Consider the following 21,691-nt stretch of genomic DNA (forward strand, 5'->3'; position numbering starts at 1 on the left):
ATACCCCTTTTCTGCATGACTTCTTTGTAGAAATGTAGAACAAAATGTTTCCGTGTTCAAAGCTGAAATCTCTATCTTCACAGCAAAGATGATTTAGGATCTAGTTCATCAGATTAAAATATGTTACAGCAAAATATGTTACAGAATATTTCGTTCTGTATGACAGGTGCTATATTTGAAAATCTTTTCTCTGAAATTTTTTATTGCATTTATATCTACATTGATGTCAAAACCTAGAGACTTTCAAACATCAAGATGTCATTTATTAATATGCATTCGTGTCTAAATGACATATAAACATATTTTCCTATTCTATTTTGCATGGAAACGCTTCCAACACGCTCGCGTCTCGCGTGAAAAATAGGTGTCGGTTCTATTTCTAGCAGGCACGCGTCTCAGGCGCGTCTCACGCAGGCAGTGTGTAAGCTCTAACCTGTGAACATGGGAGCCGAAATATAAACGGACACGTCACGCGGCTGAAACGCTCGCGAGATGCTTCCAGTGTGTAACCGGCCTAACGTTACCTGCTGTCAAGTGTAACGTGTTATTAGTGTTTACTAGCATGACATGCAGCGATAATTCTGTTGCCTCTTGCGTATGTTTCGGAGCATCAGAGAGCAGCGCAGACATTTAGCTAAGTGGCACCGTAATGAGGCACCGGAACTGGATTTTAACATGCGCCGTTAACGTGAACAGAAAAATGCGTTGCCTGTATCTTTTCACGGTAAACGCGTGTGTTGAAAGCGGTCGCACAACAGCTGAAATGTAGTGGTGACATAGTGTTTAAACTTTACGGAGACAACCAAATAGAATATTGGCGTCTTTTGAAATAAGATTTTCCAGTTTTGTAAGTACTGAACAGAGGTCACAAAACCAGAGGCCACAAAACGGTTGCCAATAGACTCAATCTGGTTGCCAAGGGCAACCTGGCAACCATTACTGTCGAGCCCTGTAGATATTTCAGCTTTAAATTCTGATTTTTGAAATTCTGTTTTAAAGGAATAGTTCAACATTTTGGCAAATACAGTTATTGGCTTCTTTGCTGAGAGTTGGATGAGAAGATTGATATTACTCTCATGTCTAATTAGGTATGTAGCTGGAGCTTAGCATACATACTGGAAGCAGAGAGAAACCGCTAGCCTGGCTCTGTCCAAAAGTTTAAAAAATCTGCCTACCAGCATGTGCAAAGCTCACTAATTAACAAAACCAGTTTAAACGTTTAAAAATGATTTGAAGTTGCGATTTTAGGGTGGGGTGGGGAGTGCCAGACTATTTCTTTGTGGGAAGCAACGACTTTCTGGAGACGATGACATTCCATCTAACTCACAGCAAAAAAAGCGAATAAGAGTATTTCACAAAATGTCTACTATTTTACCTTTAAGTTGCGCAACATAAATCTGCAATCTCAAAGTCATTTTTTGGAGGAAAGAGATCAAGTCTGTGGAAACTGAAACCAACTCAAAGAATGACACCTGTACATTGATCCAAGCTCCACCCCCAGGAAGTAGGTTACAAGTGATTGGCAGGATGCAGACACGCTTCCTGCCTCACACTTCTTCTCATTGGTTGGATTGTTTCCACACTAAAAGGGCTATCCCTGGTTCTGTCTAATATATTTCCTTGCTGCTCACCGAAAGCAAGAATTTATTTCCATTGCTTCTATGTGAATAATAATCCATGAGTAACCTTCTGCCGCTTCAACCACAACAAAGATGTGTCATGAAGTCATCTTTTTAAAGCATGAAAAAAAGAGGAAAACATCAATGCCTCCAGATTATACTAAAGGTCAAAGTCAACACTCAACAAAATTATAACATTTACTTAAGGACTTCAATCAATTTAGAAACAGTAGTAGTTCAATGTGTGATGTGAAGTGCAGAAGCTGATTATTGGTCTCTTATGAAAGAGATTCTGCAGCATGGATGACCCATTAAAATCTGTGTCTTAAATGTTTGCAATATAAATCTATAATGCTGTCAAAAAGATTGTGCATCTTTTAATTTTCAGTCTTTTGAAGTGAAGCAGGCATTGTTTTTAACTGCTGCGTGTCATTACCATATCAGGATGAAGGGTTATGAGTATAAAGCAGTTTTCCTCTGAGAATATTGCACTCAGAAAAAAACCCCAACAACTGGATTCAAGTCCATTAAGGACATGATTAGACCCTGCAGGATCTCCTCTCTTCATAAAATTGAATTGTTTAAAATGAAGCTAGTGGAAAAGGAGGCAAAAATAGACTTCTGGCAATAACACTGCTGGCCCTGCTCTGTTTTGCATTCCATTCACTGCCTCTACCCTTACATCTCATTTTCTTTTCTCTGTTTTGCTGCAGTGCGAGTTTGTCCTCTATCATGCCTCACTCCGCTTTGATAATCAAGAAATTGTATTTTTTTCCCTATTCTTTATGGGTTTTGCAAACTATAGCAAAGTACCCTATGCTTTGTTTGCCTGCTTCTTGTGTACAAGGGCGGACACATTTCTCCTCTGAGATTGTGTTGAAGAATATTGTTCCAGGTGTCATCATGGCCTGTTTGTGTATATGTATTTGTGCATGTGTTTCAATGTGTGTGTGTTGCATCAGCTGCGGCAGGTGTCTCAGGCAAAGCGTTGGGATGACGGGACGGGCAGACGCACTATCAGACAGTCCAGATTAGTCGAGTCTCTGGAATTTCCTGATGAGGACTATGGCGTTAACCTGGGAATAGTAAGTGTCTGAGGACATGCTAATATTATGTGTATGCTTGGTAAGTGAATAGTGAGTTCCTTTTTATTCCGGAGGTACAAATGTGTATGATTATTAGTATTAGTTTTAACATCCTGATGGTTTATGTGATGGTCTGTTTTATTTTGCTGTTTTGTGAAGCACTTTGTTACGTGGATTTTGAAAAGTGCTCATAAATAAAGATTATTATTATTATTATTATTATTATTATTATTATTATTATTATTATTATTGTCAATTACTTAATAAATCAATTAGTTGATTTGCACCAAATGAATGACAAACATTTTAATTATCAGCTGATAGTTTATCAAAAAGTGAAAAGCATTCAACAGTTTCAGCTTCTGAAATGTGAGAATTTGCTACTTTTCCTCCATAGCAAATCCTATACAATTACTCCTGATAAAAAGATGCTGATTTCCTCTTTCCCTCTTCACCCTTCACCCACTTCTTTCCTTTACTGAAGAGGATAAACATGTTGAAAGTCATTTTCTCATCAGCTTTGCTCCACTTTTCAGGAAGAACAGTCCTGTGGTCCTGTTTTATGATGTAAAGCAGGGGTCTTCAACAGGGGCTCCTCAGAGTCAATGCAGGGGGGCTTCCAAATTATTGTGAATTTTTTAAGCTTTTTCAAAAATTTAAGTCTTAACATGAATCCAACACATTATTAGCAAATATAAATCCCCACTGATAATAGGCATACTGGCCTATAGGTTAGGTAGTCACTAAGGTAGCCATCCACAGATGCAGTTCATTTTAAGGATTCATTGTGCCACATGTTTAACATTAAAACATGATTTATAAAATCATGCCAACAATTATTAGGCTACTTTAATAGCCTATGCAAAAAAAGGTATGATGGCTCTAGGCCGCCCTACATGTTATTGTAGGCCCAGTTTAATATGCAACTTCATTTTCTACAATATATGTATTAGGGGGTCTCCGTTCCATCTCTCTTTCAGTTAGGGGGTCCTTGGCTTAAAGAAACGTTGAAGACCCCTGCTGTAAAGCAACCAAACTGATTTCCTCTGAAATAAAGGCACACCATTTTATTGTTGGTTGTTGAAGGGATAGTTCAGAATTTTTAAAGTGGGGTTGTATGAGTTACTTATCCATAGTCATGTGTTACCTACAGTAGATGGCGGTCGACACGCCCCCAGTTTGGAGAAGCAGACAGAAGTACCGACACAGAAGCTAAGCAATGTACTGCTGTGGATGGGGGCAGCAGCAAAACAGATTTTTGACACCTAAAAAAAAGTCTCACTTAAAAAAATCAATATCAGTTTAAGTGTACACTATATTTATTTTTGCTTTGGTGAAACTAACCCTTTAAAACACCAAACATACAATAACAATAAAACAAACTGATCGAGGCGGTGGTAGACCAGCAACTCCCGTGTTCTGCGAGGTAAAATTACTGTTTTTGTCAAAGGAGTCGGGTGGCTTTGAAGAGAGCATAGATGGATGCGTCATGTAAAGGGCTGTCTGATGGCAAGATAGAGCAGTGGAAATATTTTAATATAGTGTACACCTAAACCAATATAGATTTTTTTTTTTTTTTTTAGGTGTCTAAAATATGTTTTGCTGCTGCCCCGTCCACAGCAGTACATTGCTTAGCTTCCATGTTGGTACTCCTGCCTGCTTCTCTAAACTATGTGTGTGCCAACCGCCATCTACATGTAGGTAATACACTCACTATGGATAAGTACCTCATACAACTTAACTATACCTTTTAAGGAGAGTCATGGTAATGGTTCAAAATGTACTGGAGGCGATAATAATGTACCGAATAGGAAAATACTGAAATGCAATACATAACCCCCTTATTCTTTTTGCTTGCTTTGTGTGTTGTTGTCACATCTGTGTTAACATGTTTGGATGTAGTGTTTAAAATGAAGCCACCGCTTATTGTACATTCATCTCATTTGACAAAAGGACACAATTGCCATTAAGAAGCGGACCTCGAGAACTAGAAGAATTCGTCCCGTCTCCACCAGACCGAGTGAGTTTTTGTGCCTTGGCTCACAGCTAATTGCCCTCAAGTGCTCATATAGCATGATATATTTACAATAATAGCAGGGTCAGGGTCAGTTGACTCTCTATTTGTAATAAAACAATGAAAGTACTGTATTTCTTCAGCCATACAAGTAGTATGCAACTTACCATAATGAAATGAGTGCTCACTTCTTTCAAAATTTAAATTAGCTTTATTTTTTCTCACCCATACTAATGCCTATGATAATAGTTAATGTGTTGATGCCAGTGTATTCATCTTGCATCTTTAAATTGAAGGATTAACCCTTCTTAGGTAATAACATGGCCTTTTCTCCGATACCCCCCTCAGGCCAAACTTGACATTTTTGCTTCACTAGTGGTTATGGTCTAAGAATAGCGAGGTTGCCTCTCCATTTTCATCCATTATCTGCCTCACCGGGCAGCTACATTAGCATGGCTATGTAAATAAAGACATAGCCTAGACGAAAATTTGTCTTTTCATATTTGACTTTAGAAAAATGTAATGTCATAAGCAATTATTTGATTTCAACTTCAATCTATTTAATTGAAATATATGCAGTGTACTGTAGGCCAAAATGTGACCTGAAAATAATTTTTATTTTGTCTCGTTGTAGGTCTAGGTGATGAGCCCAGTCCCTCTCCTACCCCTTCTGCTCCACCGCACTCTGCCCCTCTTACTCACTCGGCATCATGGGAGTGTCTGTCCACCCTCCCCACCAACGGCTCGCCCTTGCGTCACGTGACCCACGTCAGGCCTCGCCCACCACGGAGACACAGAGCAGGGCACCCTCCCCCAGAATCTGTAAGTCGATGACAAATGGCGTGAAAGTGACTTGTGACCTTATTATGAGCTCCAGTAGGCAGGAATCACCTCTTTCTCGAGCTTCTTGTGACGGAAAACTTTGAACTTGCGATATGATTCACGATATTGGAGGAAGTGTTCATTTTTGTAGCATTATTCTTATTTTCATTGAAAATGATTGAAATTAAAAGAAATTATAATGATTATAGTGTGATTTTTGCAAGGATCTGTACCAAACAAAGATTTTTTCTTTAGTCTGTAGGATTCGTTTTGTAGACCGGGACGTCTGCAGCACCACAATACTTTATTCAGAATGGTTTGACGCACATTTTGCCTTTAAAAAATATTCCCCCCCTGCTGCGATTTGAATATTGCACTAGTCCGTATGATGATTTCGATAACATTGCGATTAATTGTGCAGCCCTACTCTGAACGGCAGTTTCTCAAACAACTGTTTGAGATTTGTATACAGATCGCTAACACAGCTAACACTTTTTAAAACGGCGTCCGGATCTTTTATGGCACCTTGAAGGTAAAGGAGTCTTTATTGTGCTAGTGACATCTACAGTATGTATATTTAACCGCTCCATTATTTTTTTTATCTCATGCTGCAGCATGAAGTTCAGTCTGTGTGTTTCCACTATAGAGCTCAGAAGGGTGTAGAGGTGAGAAAGTAAACCCAGCATGTATAGTTTTCAGGGGTTTCTTTTATCTCTTGACTGCTTTGTGCAAACTTGTGTTATTTATCTTGTTTGCCATGCCAGTGGCACTTTCCAAAAATAAGTCCTTTTAAGTAGGAAGCTGTCGCATATGTCTCTGACTCGATGTTAATCATGCACAGCCATCTCCCAGGGTACATGGGGCAGCTTCTAACTAAAAACGGCTTGTTTGTTTTGAGACTTTGTAAAAAGCTTTTTCTACATCGGTACAAACTCAGTTACGGCAGCATGATGAGGAGTTGTTTCACAAACAGACTTCTGTTGGCAGTGGATTCTGTTCTGCCAGCCAGACATTTGAAATGATAATACCTTTTGTCAGCCTTTCAGCTTTTTGCCGACATGACGGATTGATAATTGTTATCCTGTTATTCTATCCATTTCCGTGTGTGTGTGTGTGTGTGTGTCTGTGTGTGTGTGTCTGTGTCTGTTTGCAGCATTGCTCGGAGAACGGAGGAGTCAATATGCTGGAAGATGGACTACCTGATTTTTACAGCAAGAGAGTTCTACCTGACAGGTAGTTCACAGAATCAGTTTTCGTGCAATCTTTAAGAAATGCAGTAGATTTGTCATTACTACAGTGGCCCCCTGAGGAGAGCACACACTTTAAGGGAACTGTAGTCCATATCCGGTGGATTAGTAAAACCTGATATTTTATTCTTCAGCATCTGATAGGAGCATATCCAACCTAACATGCAAGATCTTAATCTGACAGTTCTCATTAGATAGTTAGCCTCATGTCTTTATCATGAGAAAATTGTATTGTAATTATGACAAAAGAATTATATTATAAGAGTTAAGTTACCATTTAAAAAAAATACTTCTGACTGGGACTTATGGCTGGTAGATTACTAGAGTGACCTTAAAGCAGCTAGAATCAATATTTTTATATTAACAATGGATGAAATGACAATGTGAAAGGGGTCGCTTGTAGTGACAAACCAAAATAATTGTTTCCCGGTTTTCCCAAGTTCTACCGAGCTTTTAATCATCTTTCAGCTCATTGTATTTGTTGTAAGACCCACAACGACTGTTTTGGTTCACTCTCAGCGCTCTCATCAGTATTTTTTCCAACCACAGCAGGCAGCCCTCAGTGGGTACGCTACTTTCTTAGCACTTAAAGGTGCCCTGTGGGGCTTTTGACCACTAGTAGCGCTATGAAGCAATGTTTTTGTGTAAGGGTCGTACACAAGGGGCACAATAACCATTCCAGCCAATGATTTCACACTATTCCACTGACCTGCAGGTGGCAGTAACGCACCAAGAAAGAATGCAGCAGCAAAGGCAAGGAAGAAGACTGCAAGCTAACAAACATGAATTTAAACAATGCAAAGTTCAAGTTTGTAAGAAAAATTGGCTTTGCAAATGTTTTACAAGGAAGGAAATGCTTTCACCATCTGTGTTAGACCTAAAGAATACAATGGGTTTAGAAACAAGAAAACACCACAGGGCACCTTTTAACGGCAGAAACACAAAGTTAGCGACTAGCTGGTGAACATAGTAGAGCATTTAGCAACCAAAGAGCCAGATATTTTGTAAAAAACTAGAGGAAACAAAAAAGAGATAACAATGATTAAATGAATAGTGAATATTAGACTTGTAGTCACCAGGTGGCCACAAACGCAACTCAACAAATGCCGATGTTGCTCAGAATCTGCTAGCTCGCGCGCTTGCAAGCAAGTGTGCCATGTCAAGTTAAAAGGTGATGATATAAAAATCGATACAGCATAGTATTGCAATATTTTCTGTGGCAATACTGTATCGATACACAGACGGCAAGTATCGATCTATTATTATATATGTGTTGGTCAGTTTATCTGCTTGACACTTTTGTAGCAATAAAATTGAAGTGAGATGAACAAACAGACATTTATCTTTTTAGATAAAACAGATATTGACAAAGCTTCCTTTTGGACACATAATTTGAAATTTGGAAATAGGTAATAAATTGCAATATATTGGGTGCCTGGGTAGCTCACCTGGTAGAGCAGGCGCCCATATATAGAGGTTTACTTCTTGACGCAGCGGCCGCCGGTTTGACTCTCACCTGCAGCCCTTTGCTGCATGTCATTCCCCCTTTCTCTCCACTTTCATGTCTTCAGCTGTCCTCTATAAATAAAGGCTTAAAAATGCCCAAAAAAATAATCTTTAAAATAAAAAAAAATAAATTAAAAAAGAAAATGCAATATATCGCAGAATATCACAATATGTTTAAAATTGCAATAATATCGTATCGTGACATAAGTATCGTGATTATATCGTATCGTGAGGCCTCTGGTGATTTCCACCCATACCCACCGCTGCCCTCAAGCAGGAAAAAAAAGTTAATGCAGGTTTATGTAAATCATAAGTGTTAACTTACGATTCCTGGGCAATGTTGACATACAGTATGAAAAATCCCATGAAGTCAGTGACGGAATCAGGTTCTCCCAAAGCCTCAAACCAAGAAGGAAATAATAGCAAAAAAAAACAACTGGCAACTGGTCGTTTTTATCATAACTATGGTCTAGCCTTCTCATAATTATCACATAAAGATGTCCTAATTGCAAGATGCTAATCTCTAATCTTGAGATACTGAGTTAGAATTATAGAATTTATAATTACAAGAGAACGCTTCTGAGTTTCCTTTCTCCTTTGGATGTGCTTCAATACTATATCAGTATAGCCAAAATGGAAATGTTACCAGTGTTCCATCACATTGTATTAACAGAATCATTTCATACATTTCATCCAGATAGGGCTAAAGTGAATGATATAAATCCTGTGGCTGCTTAACGTGTATCTAGATGCATCAAACTAATTGTGTATAAAGAGGTGAATCACATTGCTTTAAGTCTTACCATAGGGTACATCTGCTATGGACACAATAAAACCCATATCAACCTGCTGAACCAAAAATAGCAATATATTGATATATACCTACATAAGAAGTATTCCTCCTCTGTGATACTTAGTTCATACTAAATGCATTAAAAACAGGACTATGTCATGTATGTATGCATGTCATGTCCATGAATAAACAACATGCTCCTAAAGCAACTTGGTTTTTTATTAGATTTTTTATTTATTTATCTGCATTCATATGCAGATTTCTGTTTATAAAGATTGTGAAGCAATCCAGTCGTGGACTTTGTTTCTCAACTTCATTCTCGTGTCTCAAGTTGCTAATCGGACTGTAAACAATGACGTACACAAGGAAGAGAGTCTTATCTGGATATCCGTTGACTACACTAATACCCCGAAATATTGGCCGTTTTAAAAACTGTCACTAACAGACTACATGTGGAAAAACTACTCTACTGAACACTCCATAGAGTATTGTTAAATTTACATTATGAGTAGTACAATTGTGGTTAAGACTTAAAGTTGTTGTAATGATCATTTCGACACACTAAAGGTCAGTTCTTAAGCTAGGCATTTGTTAGCAACTTACTTCATCTGGGTACATCATAGCCTAAAAATATGGATTTAGATTGTAAGATAATCATACATGGCTCAGAAATTTGCATCTCAAACAGCACTACTCAAAACCACATGGAAATAGTAGTTCCCAAACCATTGTAAGGCCATATGACAGTGTGTGCTTAATCTCACCAGCTGTGCATGAAAAAGATTCATTGACGCAGCATAAACTATGCCTTCTGTCAAATACTGTATATTATGCCATCTGTATTTTCATTTTCATAACACATGTCATGTAGTCAGCTGTTAACACTGAGATCCGCAAGCCAATGATGACTTGCAGAGAATGTATACTGGTCAATAATTAATAGTAGAACATCACCAAAATGACTGTATCCATCCGTTCTTTTGCTCTGTCTTTTCCAATAACCTCTCTCGTTTCTCCTCCTCTTTTTTTCCCTTTCAGTCAGTTGTCATCCCTCCATCAGGGCCAGTCGCTGAGGAGAAAGAAGAGACGAAGCGTGTTGTCCATTTTCTCTGGCTTCCGCAAGAACCGCAGCTCCACCATCTCTAATCAGGACTCAGAGTCAGTATGCAGCGCAGGGGCTGAGTGGAAGGAGGGGATGAAAGTTGAAACATTTAAGTACTCAGAGCCAGAGTTTGGGATGGCTGTTAAATTAATCCAGCGCTGGGCATTAACATCACTGCATAGCTTCATGAATATTTTAATGGAAAAAAATATTTAGCTGTTTTAGATTAACTGTTTTCCTTCGCTTTGAATGTATGGCACATAACGGCTCTATAGTTAAAAAGTAGACGGCAGTATTGCGAATAGGAGAAACTATAAGGCGTAAAACATGTTAGAAAAATGATTACACAGCTGAATAACTGTGGGGAGAGTAATGCACTCAGTAGGCTTTGCAAACTTCCCCTTTGAAAGGAGTTACAGTTACACAAAATGGAGGAGAAAAGGCCCTCAGTGAAAGCTATGTATGTTTTTCAGCTGACTGAGGTGCACACAAATTGAACTTTAAAGGTCCTATGACATGCTGCTTTTTCAGTGCTTTTATATAGGCCTTAGTGGTCCCCTAATACTGTATCTGAAGTCTCTTTCCCAAAATTCAGCCTTGGTGCAGAATTACAGCCACTAGAGCCAGTCCCACAATGAACTTTCCTTAGGATGTGCTATTTCTGTGTCTGTAGCTTTAAATGCTATTGAGGGGGGGGGGGGGCAAGGTGGAGGGTGGGGGTGTGGCCTTGACCAACTGCCATGCTTTGCTTGTTTGCAAGCCATGATGTCTCTCTCTTTTTCATGGGCGGGCCAAATTCTCTGGGCGGGCAAAGCAGAGAAAGGGGAGGTAACTTTTCCCCTTGACAACATAAGGGGAAGATTCCAGATCAGCCCATCTGAGCTTTCATTTTCTCAAATGCAGAGCAGGATACCCAGAGCTTGGTTTATACCCGTCGCCATTTCTAGCCACTGGGGGACCATAGGCAGGCTGAGGGAACTCATATTAATGTTAAAAACCTCATAAAGTAACATTTTCATGCCATGGGACCTTTTTAAGGAATTGTGGTGAGGCTAAAAAAACTGGTGCATAATCACCTCTGCTGTTTAACAACCACGCTAAAGCACAGGAGTTACACTCTTAAACAGAGGCCAAGTTTTACAGCGGCCTACAGCAGTCTGAAAGAGGAGAATAAAAGAACAGATGATTCATCTTTAGGGTAGCCATAGATAGAAATGGCTTTTTAAACACAGTTAACCATGTTATGTCACATTTTACCTGCAGATTGTTGCTAAGCAATCAAAGAGATTGTTCATTGTTGCATTCACATGGCTGCCCTCTGCACCCACTTCTTTTGTCTTTTTACAACAGCTCAGAGTGTGTGGGAAGTGCAACAGCATACTGCTGACAATAACAGCGGCCAAAGAAGCGTTCAATAAATTAGTGACATAGGAAGTACGAGCTTGTACTGTACAGTAAATAAATGCAGATTGTTAGTGTACAATATATTAATACTATAGCAAGTAAGTAAATGTAAGGGCAAGTTAGATCACCAAACACTTACTCTCATCTTCCCCTGCCTCTCAGGTCAAACCTCATCCCCATAAATGTGTGTAAATATGATTCACTAATCAAAATGTCTTGGGTTTTTCTGTGCGTCTGTTCCAGCAGCGCCTCAGAGAACGTCTATTCGATGATTCAGCAAACAGGGAGGCCAGAGAGCACTGTTCCTGGAGCAAACGGGACCATGCCTTCAACTCGGCCCATGCAGGGTGTACCTGTGCATGGGATGAGGGCTGCCAGCCCCTCCTGCCTCATCCAGAGACAGGTACAGTGTTGGAGACAGTCACAGTGAGTATGATGTGACCGTTAGAAATTCAAACTCTTATTAGTAGCAAGCAGCTACTGAGAGTTAATCCTGAACCAACTCCAGGGGTGCTGCAGTCTAGCTAACTGTAGTCTATATCCACAACGTTCCACTTCCAGGATTGCTCCGTTGCCGCCGGAAATTCCGCTGGATGTCACTCTTTTTCGCCGGATGTCCTTACCTTCCGCTTTCTTTGTGTTGGAATTTTAAAATCCGGTGGATTTATGAGGACTATTGTTAACTCCTTTTCAAATCTCTGCAGGGTAAATCCAGACAGCTAGCTAGACTATCTGTCCAATCTGAGTTTTCTGTTGCATGACTAAAACAACCTTTTGAACGTACACACGTTGCACCAAAACAAGTTCCTTCCCCGAGGCTATTTTGCAGCGGCACCGTGGCTCCGCTCGGCGCTCAGCACCGCCCAAGATGATTGTGATTGGTTTAAAGACATGCCAATAACCCAGAGCACGTATTTTTCCCATCCCAGAATGCTGTGTGGACTAGCCAGACCCTCCTCCGCAGCGCTGTGGAGGAAGGTGTGGCAAAGCGAGACTAAGCTAACTGTGACCTTGTCTGTGAACTGTGACATTTTTTAAGTGTGTATTTAATTTCCAATTTGCACACATTGCATTATTCTCTGGAATAGTGTACCAGTCTGGCACAACAAACAGTTGAAGTAAATGGAAATGTGCAACTATTTTAATACCATATCTTCTGTCTGCTTTCAATCTACAGTAATAAAATAATTAAATGTAGTTTAACATGGCACGACAAAATGCATAGATGAATGCTGTGCCACCTATCTGCTATTCTTACTCCTGTATTTGTGTTGGATGTGAGTAGCTTGTCAGAGGTGTGGAGGACTATATGGCCTATTTTAAACATTTTAAAGTCTATTCTATTCTCTGTCTCTATCGCTCAATTTACACAATACATTTTTTTCCAACATAGTCTGCCATCACTGTAACCCAGCACGATGAGAAGTGTTCACACATTCAAGCCTCTCTCTCTTTGTAATTGTTCTCTGTGAGCTTCTGTAAAGCCTGCTAGTTCTCATTATAAAGAAATCTCAGTGTTGTAACAGTAATTCACCTTGAGCTGTGTCTCAAACTATGCCATGTTGGGTCTTTGAATTTGAGAGAACTGGGCCTGGAAAGTTATCAAAAAGTCAAACTCCTTGAATTTGACGTTTAAGAAGGTGTGGGAACCCTGTTCTCTGCCCAAAGTTGCGTGCGCGCGCGCACACACACACACACACACACACACACACACACACACACACACACGCATGCACGCACTTGCGCAGAGACAGTTGGAGTCATCCAAATCTCTTTGGTCCTCAAAGTAGAGTCCATGGATCCTCACTGAGCCTTGAGGGGATTTGAGGACATTCCCAGGAAAATGAGGGATAATTTAATTTAGGTATAATTGATTTAACTACAATTAAGAAATGTTAATCGTAGCCTTTACTCTCACCGCTGTTACCACCAGACTACACAGTTAATTCATTCAGTACATCATCGACAACAGGAAATCCTAGACAGCATATTATCAGCTATGTGAAGTCAAATTACTCTGGGTTTGAGGACTCTTTTATTTATCTTTTTTTTTTTTTTTTTTTTTTTGTCCTTGTCCAGTCCACAGACCTGGTCAGCATGGTGTACAGCTGCATCGGGGCAGAAATCGAGGACTCGGATGTGAGCAGCACCTGTGACATCAAAGAGACAGACCAAGATACTGACGGGTCGACCACCATCTCAGATGTCCCTGCAGATCCTCGGAGTAACGGCCACGTGGTGTCCTCCAAACAACAGACGGACAGACAGATGGAGACGGGCACGCAGGAGAGGATCGTACCCCTGACAGACTCACAGGCTGACATGGAGGAGGACAGACAGAGCGGCGGTGGAAGCATGGCCCCCTGTGGGCCGAGGCCAGAGCCACCCCCACAGAGCACCAAGCCAAGTGTGGCTGTCATGAGGCAGAGACACCTGCAGGAGAGTTTAGGTACTGCAACTCAGACAGAAAAGACAAAATTAGATCAACATCATTAAAAGAAGATTTGTTCAAGACGTCTATCAAAGTGAGTTTAATGAGAGAAAGTGGTACAAGTCAGACAGACAGAGATTTGACTGGCTTAGTCCCAAAGGTTCACTGTCCCAAACTATAGGGGCCTTTACATGGATAGGGACATTGTTAAGGGCTATTGTTGGTTTCAAGTCTAGATGTTGTAATGAGCAAAACCTCCACAGTTCCAAAAGTAGCTATTGACTGTACTCTGGCTCAAAGGGAATTAAGAGATCAGTACAATAGCTTGAGGCCAGAACCGGTCATGCCATAAAATCAATGTAGAAATCTGCAAATTGACATTGCAAACAAAGAAATGGTACAGAAAAGTACACTTTTATCCTCTGATTGGAAACCTAGCTGCAGAATGTGCACATCAATAAATAATAATAGCTGCTGCTATTTTGTTCCTCATTAACTGAATACAACATCAGTGACGTGACAACCCTCCAGCAGATAAACGTGCGTATAAACCATTGGCCAGCATAATATGCATATGATATTTTATCTCTCTTGAAGTTGTAGAAAGAATTTAACACAGAAATGTCAAGCAACCCAGTTCTTAATTGGAGGTGTTTCATTGTTCCTTGTTTACTTTATACCTTTTCTTTCTTTGTGCGCTGTATATTTGCCAGTGATTTCAGTCCCAGTCTAGTCAAGCTAACATTTCCAATTACAGAATGCACATGAAATGTGTGCACCTGCTACTCCGCTTCCATGCTTAAAGGTTTTCAAACAAAGCTCTGCTGGATCATTGTAAGGTCTGAGTTGACTGTGTTTCTGTCTCACCAGAAGAGGCAGGAAGGCTGCAAGGAGAAGAAGACCAGAGTGAAAGAAAGCATGAAGAGAAGCAGAGAGCGCGAGTGCCAGAGGGACAGCGTTCTCTTCTACTTAATAAGGTATGTGTACAGCATGTAAAACAAAGAAAAAATAGGACACATTTTGTACAAACTCTCACGCACTAGACTCTGATGTGTAACATACTGTAACACACAAATGCTGTGTTCCTCCCTCAGCCCAGTCTCGATCTCTCAAGAGACAAGACCTCTCCGGAAAAGGCTGTGACCTCTGCCAAAACCTCACCTGTCAATAAGGGTGAAGAACCGACCAGTGACCAGAGGAGCTTGCCTCCTGCTCAGCCAATCATTGAAGAGGAGGGGACCGCCGAGAATAAAAGCTCACCAGCATCTGCCAAGCCGGGGATAGAAGCAGGAGATCCTGTCAGTCAAGGTGCTGTAACAATGTTACTGTACAGCAAAGGATAGAAACAGTGGTGAACTGTGATGTGGTAGATCATTCATGATAAACCAGTGTGGTTGTTACTTTAAAGGTCCTATATTACGGTCGGTTTTAGGTTCATACTTGTATTTTGTAGTAATAGTTTCTACTAGAACATGTTTACGTGCCTAAGGTAAAAACAAAATACACTATTTATCTTATACTGTCGGTCTGAATACCTGTATTCACCCTCTGTCTGAAACAGTGTTTTAGCGCCCGTCTCTTTAAACCCCCCTCCCGAAAAATTCCAGACTGCTCTGATTGGTCAGCGTTTCTGGGTCGTGCGCATCTACGCTCTCTGAGTCTCTGCACCGTCATTGCAGCCGGGGAATGACTGTAACGGCACCGTAGAGGTACTTTCTACACACACTTATAGTAAAGCTGTGACACAACCGTACGGAAGTCCTGGCAGCTCATTTAAAGGCACAGTTTCTGAATAAGGGCTGTGTGCATTTCTCTGGGGATTGAGCGGAGCGTGGACTGAACGTTTTGATACTTTCACATTATTTATATAGCACCTCGACCTGCTTTATAATTAAAAAAAAGACATGGAAATCTCACTTTTTACAATATGGGACCTTTAATGTAATTTTCCTGGTTTTTCAGTTGAAAAGGTTTCAGATTCTGCACATGGCACTCTTGCTGATTAGAATAAAGTGACAACATACGGAATACTGTATGTTGTTGATGATGTCTGTCAGGCCATTTGGACAGAATAAGTGCGGATGACGATCATGATAATGATGATTAAACCTGTTCCACCAATCAGATGGGGAAGAAGGTCGTAATGGATTTACAGCAACATCACGTCACACCAGGAAGTCCAACTCGTTTGACATAGGTACTGTATGCCCTGTACCCCTGCTGTTGTGCACACATTATGATATACGTACATAGCATGAATGCTTTGTTTGGTTCTACACATGGATGTCTGAGACAAATGCACATCTTGTTGCTTTTGTTCATAATTCATAACAATGGCGCAATGCCTTTGTTATTTTGTATCAAATAAAAGCAGCGTGAGTCTCTTATTTGATCTGCTCCCAAGCCTGTAGAGCTTCCTGGCTGTGTACCACATTACTGCTTTACCCTGCAACCTCTTTTCAGTTCCCACACCCCACTCTGTGTGTGTGTGTGTGTGTGTGTGTGTGTGTGTGTGTGTGTGTCTGTGTCTGTGTCTGTGTGTGTCTGTCTGTGTGTGTGTCTGTCTGTCTGTCTCTCATGCCATTTCCCCTCAGGCATGGAACGGAACAGCCCCTACGATCTGGAGAGGCCCTCAGATCGCAGATTCCCTGTGAAAAAGCCCTGTTTCCCCCAGTACAGAAACAGATCCCTGGACTGCCCTGCTGGGACCAGGTGTATGTATCTGTTTCACTTCCTGCAAATATGTCTTGTATGACAGCCATGTGACAGGAAAAGTTTGCACCCTTGAGGTTTTGCAGTTCATTGCAATACAGTGATTTTTCTCAGTTTTAATTTAAAATAGATAATGAAAATAAAATTCAATACTAAAGGCAGGGTTCGATGCTAAGGTTTTTTTTTCAATTGACCGGTCGGGTAAGTAAAAAAAAAAAATTCTACTTGCCCGGAGTGAATTTTTACTGGCCCCTATGAAAACAATCTGAGGAAAAACGTCAAAAAATATTGTAGAAAAAAAAAGGTCAATAAAGCGTTTAAAACCCCCATAAAAACGTCAAAAATGTAGACAAAAATGTAACAAAAATTTTGAAAAAAACGTCAAAAGCATCAAGTGCCAACTCAATTCTTGATTGATCAACGGCACATTCAAGTCAAATGATTATGATATGGTAATGTCATAAGTACTTGTCCGAAGTGGCTTTTAACTTGCCCCAGGGCCATCAGGCAACCCTTATTGTTGAACCCTGCAAGGTATTAAGAACATCTGTTAATCTTTATGAAGTTCATTAAAAGAGATAAAAGGTGTGCACAGCTTATTCATTTTTTGCAAAAACTCCTCTCTGTAGACTTTTTCATAGCACTGTACATGGATGAGTCATACCTAACATATTGAATGCATGCTTGTTCCGGTATTTTATAAATGGCTGACCAAAGAAAGAGATCATAAAACATAATTTAAAGATGTAATTTGCCTGTTTTCCAGAAACGTCTCTTTGCAGCTGGCAGCCAGATCTGACACTGCATGGATGGTGCCAATAAACGACAAACTTAGCATTTCACTCCTGCTTTAATTTTAGCTGATTCCTTATAGATACTATGTTGTATTATTGTATTATTGAGGTAATTGGCAGCTATGTTTAGCTGATTCGTTATCCATTTCTACATTTCAGTCATTTGGCATTGAAGATGAAAAGCCTGTGGCAGTGGAAAGCTAGGGACACTAATGACATGGCAAAAGCCCCTGCCAATTACCTCTGTAATACATAACCTGCTGATGGGTGCAATTATCACTGTGAGAATGATAACAAGGACCATGCCACAAATGATGGTGTAAAAGCCACTTATATAGAAAGTGTGAAACTGCAGTGGTTCTCTGTGCCTGGCTACATTTAACATAGGTTGATACATCAAGCAACATTGTTTCCCACAGATTAGAAAGCAATTTGTAGCCGGGGGGGGGGGGTCGGTCGGTCGCCCTGTGCCAGACCGGGGGCGGGGTGAGAGAGAGATACTTATTTTCATACAATCAAGTATCAAAAACTGAGGAGGACGCTGTCCTCTCCTACTCTTTCTTCAATGCCTAACGAATCTATCTAGGGCTGCCACCTCTTAGTCGATTAGTCGACTAATCGGTCGTTTTGGTCTTAGTCGACTAAGATTTCTTTAGTTGATGAGTCATTTTTTATGCTTATTCATGCTTAATTACTCATTTCCAAGAAACTTATGAGCACATTTCTGGTAAACACAAGATTTAAAGTGGTGCTTTTGCAGGATTAATTGTGGAGAAACTCAGTTTTACAGATGGTTCATTAACTACATTTATATTGTGCTTTTCTAGTCTTAATCACCTCTCAAAGAGCACAGCTCTGTCGATTACATCAACTAATCGACAAAATCATATAAGTGTTAGTCGACTAAGAATTTCTTTAGTCGAGGACAGCCCTAAATCTATCTGTTTCTCTCCCTGACCCTTTCTTTATAATTGAGCAGCACTGGTTGAAGCCTGAAAATATTGTAAACAAATTAATAACATAACTAATTACACTGGTCACTCTGTTGAGAGTAAAAAAAAAATGACATAACATTATTTATAATAAGTTTATTTGATTCACAGCTGCTACATATAGTGTTTTGACCTCGACAACCCAACTGCATTTTACCGCAAACCGCTCCTTTGATCAGTCGGGTCCCAAGGTCCAAAAAATGCCTCAGAACACACTGAGGCGACGCTGACTTGAGCGTACGCTCTGCGCGAAATGTAATATGTCTCCATACCAGCAGGCGGCGCTGCTCTGTATTGTTTCCATTAACAGTCTGATTATTTCCCAGAAAATGAAAACCGGCAGCTGATTGGACGAACGTGTCACGTGGTTCTTTTTTCTCCGGAAATTCACAGCCAGACTGTCATGGCGGCTTGTTCAGAATACGATCTCATATTGGACTAAAATAGTTCACCGAAACGTGTTTCTGAAAACATTTTAAGCGAGAAATAGGCCGTGCAGTTGCTGAATCTGTCTTCATTTCAGATTGACAAAGGTCAGTTTAAAAGATTTTCATCAGATTTTGAGCGGCTCATTCGCTCCCCATCTCTGGGTGAGTCCCGACTGCCCTGTCTCCGACTGAACATGTCGGGTCCGCCCAAATGAATGCCGACGGCTCCTCGGACGGCCGATGGCACGGAACACACCGAACAGACTCAAGTCACCGACCTCGCCAGACGGCCCGACGCCCAGTTATCGGGCTGGTGTGTCTTCTCTCTAAGAGTCGGGTCGGGACTCCAACATTAACACACTGACAACATTGTCTTCAGAATATAAAATATTTGTATAGCACTTTTTAATGTGTGATTGTGTAAAGGTGTTCGCGAGATACATACCAACCTTTCGTGAACTTGTGAATTTCGCCAGCCGTCTTCTCCTGTTTCTCCTGTGTGCACGGGGGGAGGGGCTGTGTGTGTGTATGTGAGCGAGACGCAAGTGACAGAGAGACTGAGGAGAGCAGGGAAAGGAATTGCAGCTGAACGAATAAGCTGTGTTTTAAATAGTGTTTCGTTTTTTTATAACGAAACGCAATGTGCGGCAGCAGGTGTTGATAGTGCGGCGCACCGCCACGAATTAGTCTATGTGTGGGAAACACTGAGCTTTCCTGTACATAATGAAATCTAAATGTTGGAAGTGTAACAATTGATTTTTGTGCCCACTTTTGGGCAGTGGAACAAGCTAAATACATATCTGACATACAGTATTATCACCTTATAAAACTGATATGTCAAACCTGTTAGCACACTGTTTACACATCCAGCAGACACAGAAAAACAGTAGCATTCATTTGGAGTCGGGTTTTCAGCCCTGTTGAATGGAAATCTAATTTTCATTCTCCTTTTAGCATTTAGCAGCTAAATGCTCCACTATTTTCACTAGCTAGTTGCTAACTTTGTCTTTCGGCCATTTGGTACTAAGCAGGTAGAATACAGTTGGTTAATTTATTTAGAGTTTTTTGTTGTTGCTGAAAACAGCTGCCTGCTACGGTTTAAAAGAAGGTCGTCAAGAGCGGAGTTGCGTGCGAGAAATCCATAACAATGATCCAAAATAGAAATAGACCAAAAGGCTATGCAGAGCTAAGGGCAACCGCAAAATTTTGTGATTATTCTCTGTGAGTTTGGCACAATGGGCAACCTGTTTCACATTACACACAGACATTTGATCCATTGTTAATAATATAAGATATTGATTAGTGCAGCTTTAAACACAATAACTGATTTTCTGTTACTTGGGGTCAATAGAAATAACCTTTTAAAGTTGATACGGTGAAATTGTTTCCTATTTACACACATCAAGCAGATACGCAACAACATTAGCATTCAGTTGGAGTCATGTTTGTGTTCGAGTCTCCACCAACTGTTTTTTTTTTTTTTTGCTATAAAATGTTGCTGCTACTGGAAACACAGTTGATATTGTGTTTGTGGACTGTAAAACCAAAACGATGAGCTAAAATGGTGCTAAAATGCTCTGTAAAACTGAAAGGGACTGAAGGTTTGGGTGATAAACTTTCTTTAAGTTTGTCTCTACTCATGAAAACTTACTAATACTCACTTGATCAATTGCTAATGTAAAAAGTTTGATTAGTGCAGCTTTAAAGTCATTTATTGACACAGTATCTGCTTCTTTAGGTTATGAAAGCCCCCAGCTTGGTAACAGAGATGCGTTATGACGTTACCAGTGGATCAGAAGAAGTTTGCTGGGAAGGACAGACTGGAACATGGAGGACTGGACAGAGACAAGCTTTTAAAACTGTGTGGACTTAACTGACAAAGCTCCAACAAGCAGCTTTTCTTCCTTTTTAATTCATGTAAACATTTGTTGCTGAAAATGCATGTACTGGTATGCTTTCTGTTTTTAACTGGTTGCACTTGCTATGGTTTTTCTCAGGCATAAAGGAAGCTCTGACCTGCAGTACATAAAGCACACACAGTAGTTAAATGTTTCTCCAGTATGCTCATCATGAACTGTTTTGTGCATTTGTGCAAAGTCATTTAATATCGAAAACACTGTCTTCTCATCCCCCTCCCTGTCTTTTACTGACAATCTGTGACTACTTAAAGTGAATTTGTACTGTATTTATTCAAATGGAGATGTAAATACCGAATATAAAACTGCACTAACCATTGTGGTAACTACCAGTTAACAATCATGTTTTTATTTGTGATAATACATCATTTGATAACTGTGTTTGTAAGTATGCTTTTTGGTGTATGCTGACATTGATGATGATTGAGAAATGTGTTATCATGCACTTAGCACTCCCATCTCTTCAAGAGTATTTAAGTCAGCAGTGAATCCCTTACAGTTTTAATCTGATTTTGCAGGCCTGAAAATGAGTATATTTTCTAAAAATGCTTCTATGAATCAGAATAAATAAAATTGACTTCACAAGGAATTGGATTATTGACAGTCACGTTTGTGATGGGTTTTTCTACATTTACATTTAAATATAATCTGAATGCCACATGTAGGTCAGTTTATTAATCATGGGGTGTACTACTTAGCCTTTTTTTCTTTCTCAGAAAAAAAACCCAGTTTGTCATTAAGGTTCACTTGGCTTAGACTTACCAATTTTTAAAGGAATAGTTAGACATTTTGGGGATTGTACTCTTGTTTTCTTGCAAAGAGCTGG

At 40.1% G+C, this 21,691-nt stretch overlaps 1 protein-coding gene across 6 annotated transcripts in view; it reads left to right on the plus strand.

Moving 5' to 3' along the window:
* The window catches only part of carmil3 (capping protein regulator and myosin 1 linker 3), a 91,622-nt gene extending 70,168 nt beyond the window's left edge, over positions 1-21,454 (plus strand). For 2 of the 6 annotated variants that reach the window (XM_031310561.2, XM_031310559.2), the window contains 12 exons: positions 2,582-2,704; positions 4,658-4,724; positions 5,353-5,540; positions 6,694-6,773; positions 10,125-10,244; positions 11,836-11,995; positions 13,672-14,041; positions 14,894-15,000; positions 15,118-15,331; positions 16,149-16,220; positions 16,618-16,737; positions 20,688-20,728. In XM_031310561.2, coding sequence (XP_031166421.2) covers positions 2,582-2,704; positions 4,658-4,724; positions 5,353-5,540; positions 6,694-6,773; positions 10,125-10,244; positions 11,836-11,995; positions 13,672-14,041; positions 14,894-15,000; positions 15,118-15,331; positions 16,149-16,220; positions 16,618-16,737; positions 20,688-20,728 — 1,662 coding nt within the window. Of the gene's footprint in view, positions 1-2,581; positions 2,705-4,657; positions 4,725-5,352; positions 5,541-6,693; positions 6,774-10,124; positions 10,245-11,835; positions 11,996-13,671; positions 14,042-14,893; positions 15,001-15,117; positions 15,332-16,148; positions 16,221-16,617; positions 16,738-20,687 lie in introns of all 6 variants that reach the window. The other 4 variants (XM_031310562.2, XM_031310560.2, XM_031310563.2 and 1 more) reach the window with 4 other exon arrangements.
* The last annotated feature ends 237 nt before the right edge of the window (positions 21,455-21,691 follow it).

Source organism: Sander lucioperca, chromosome 9 (assembly GCF_008315115.2).
Source record: "Sander lucioperca isolate FBNREF2018 chromosome 9, SLUC_FBN_1.2, whole genome shotgun sequence".
Classification (NCBI taxonomy): Eukaryota; Metazoa; Chordata; class Actinopteri; order Perciformes; family Percidae; genus Sander; species Sander lucioperca.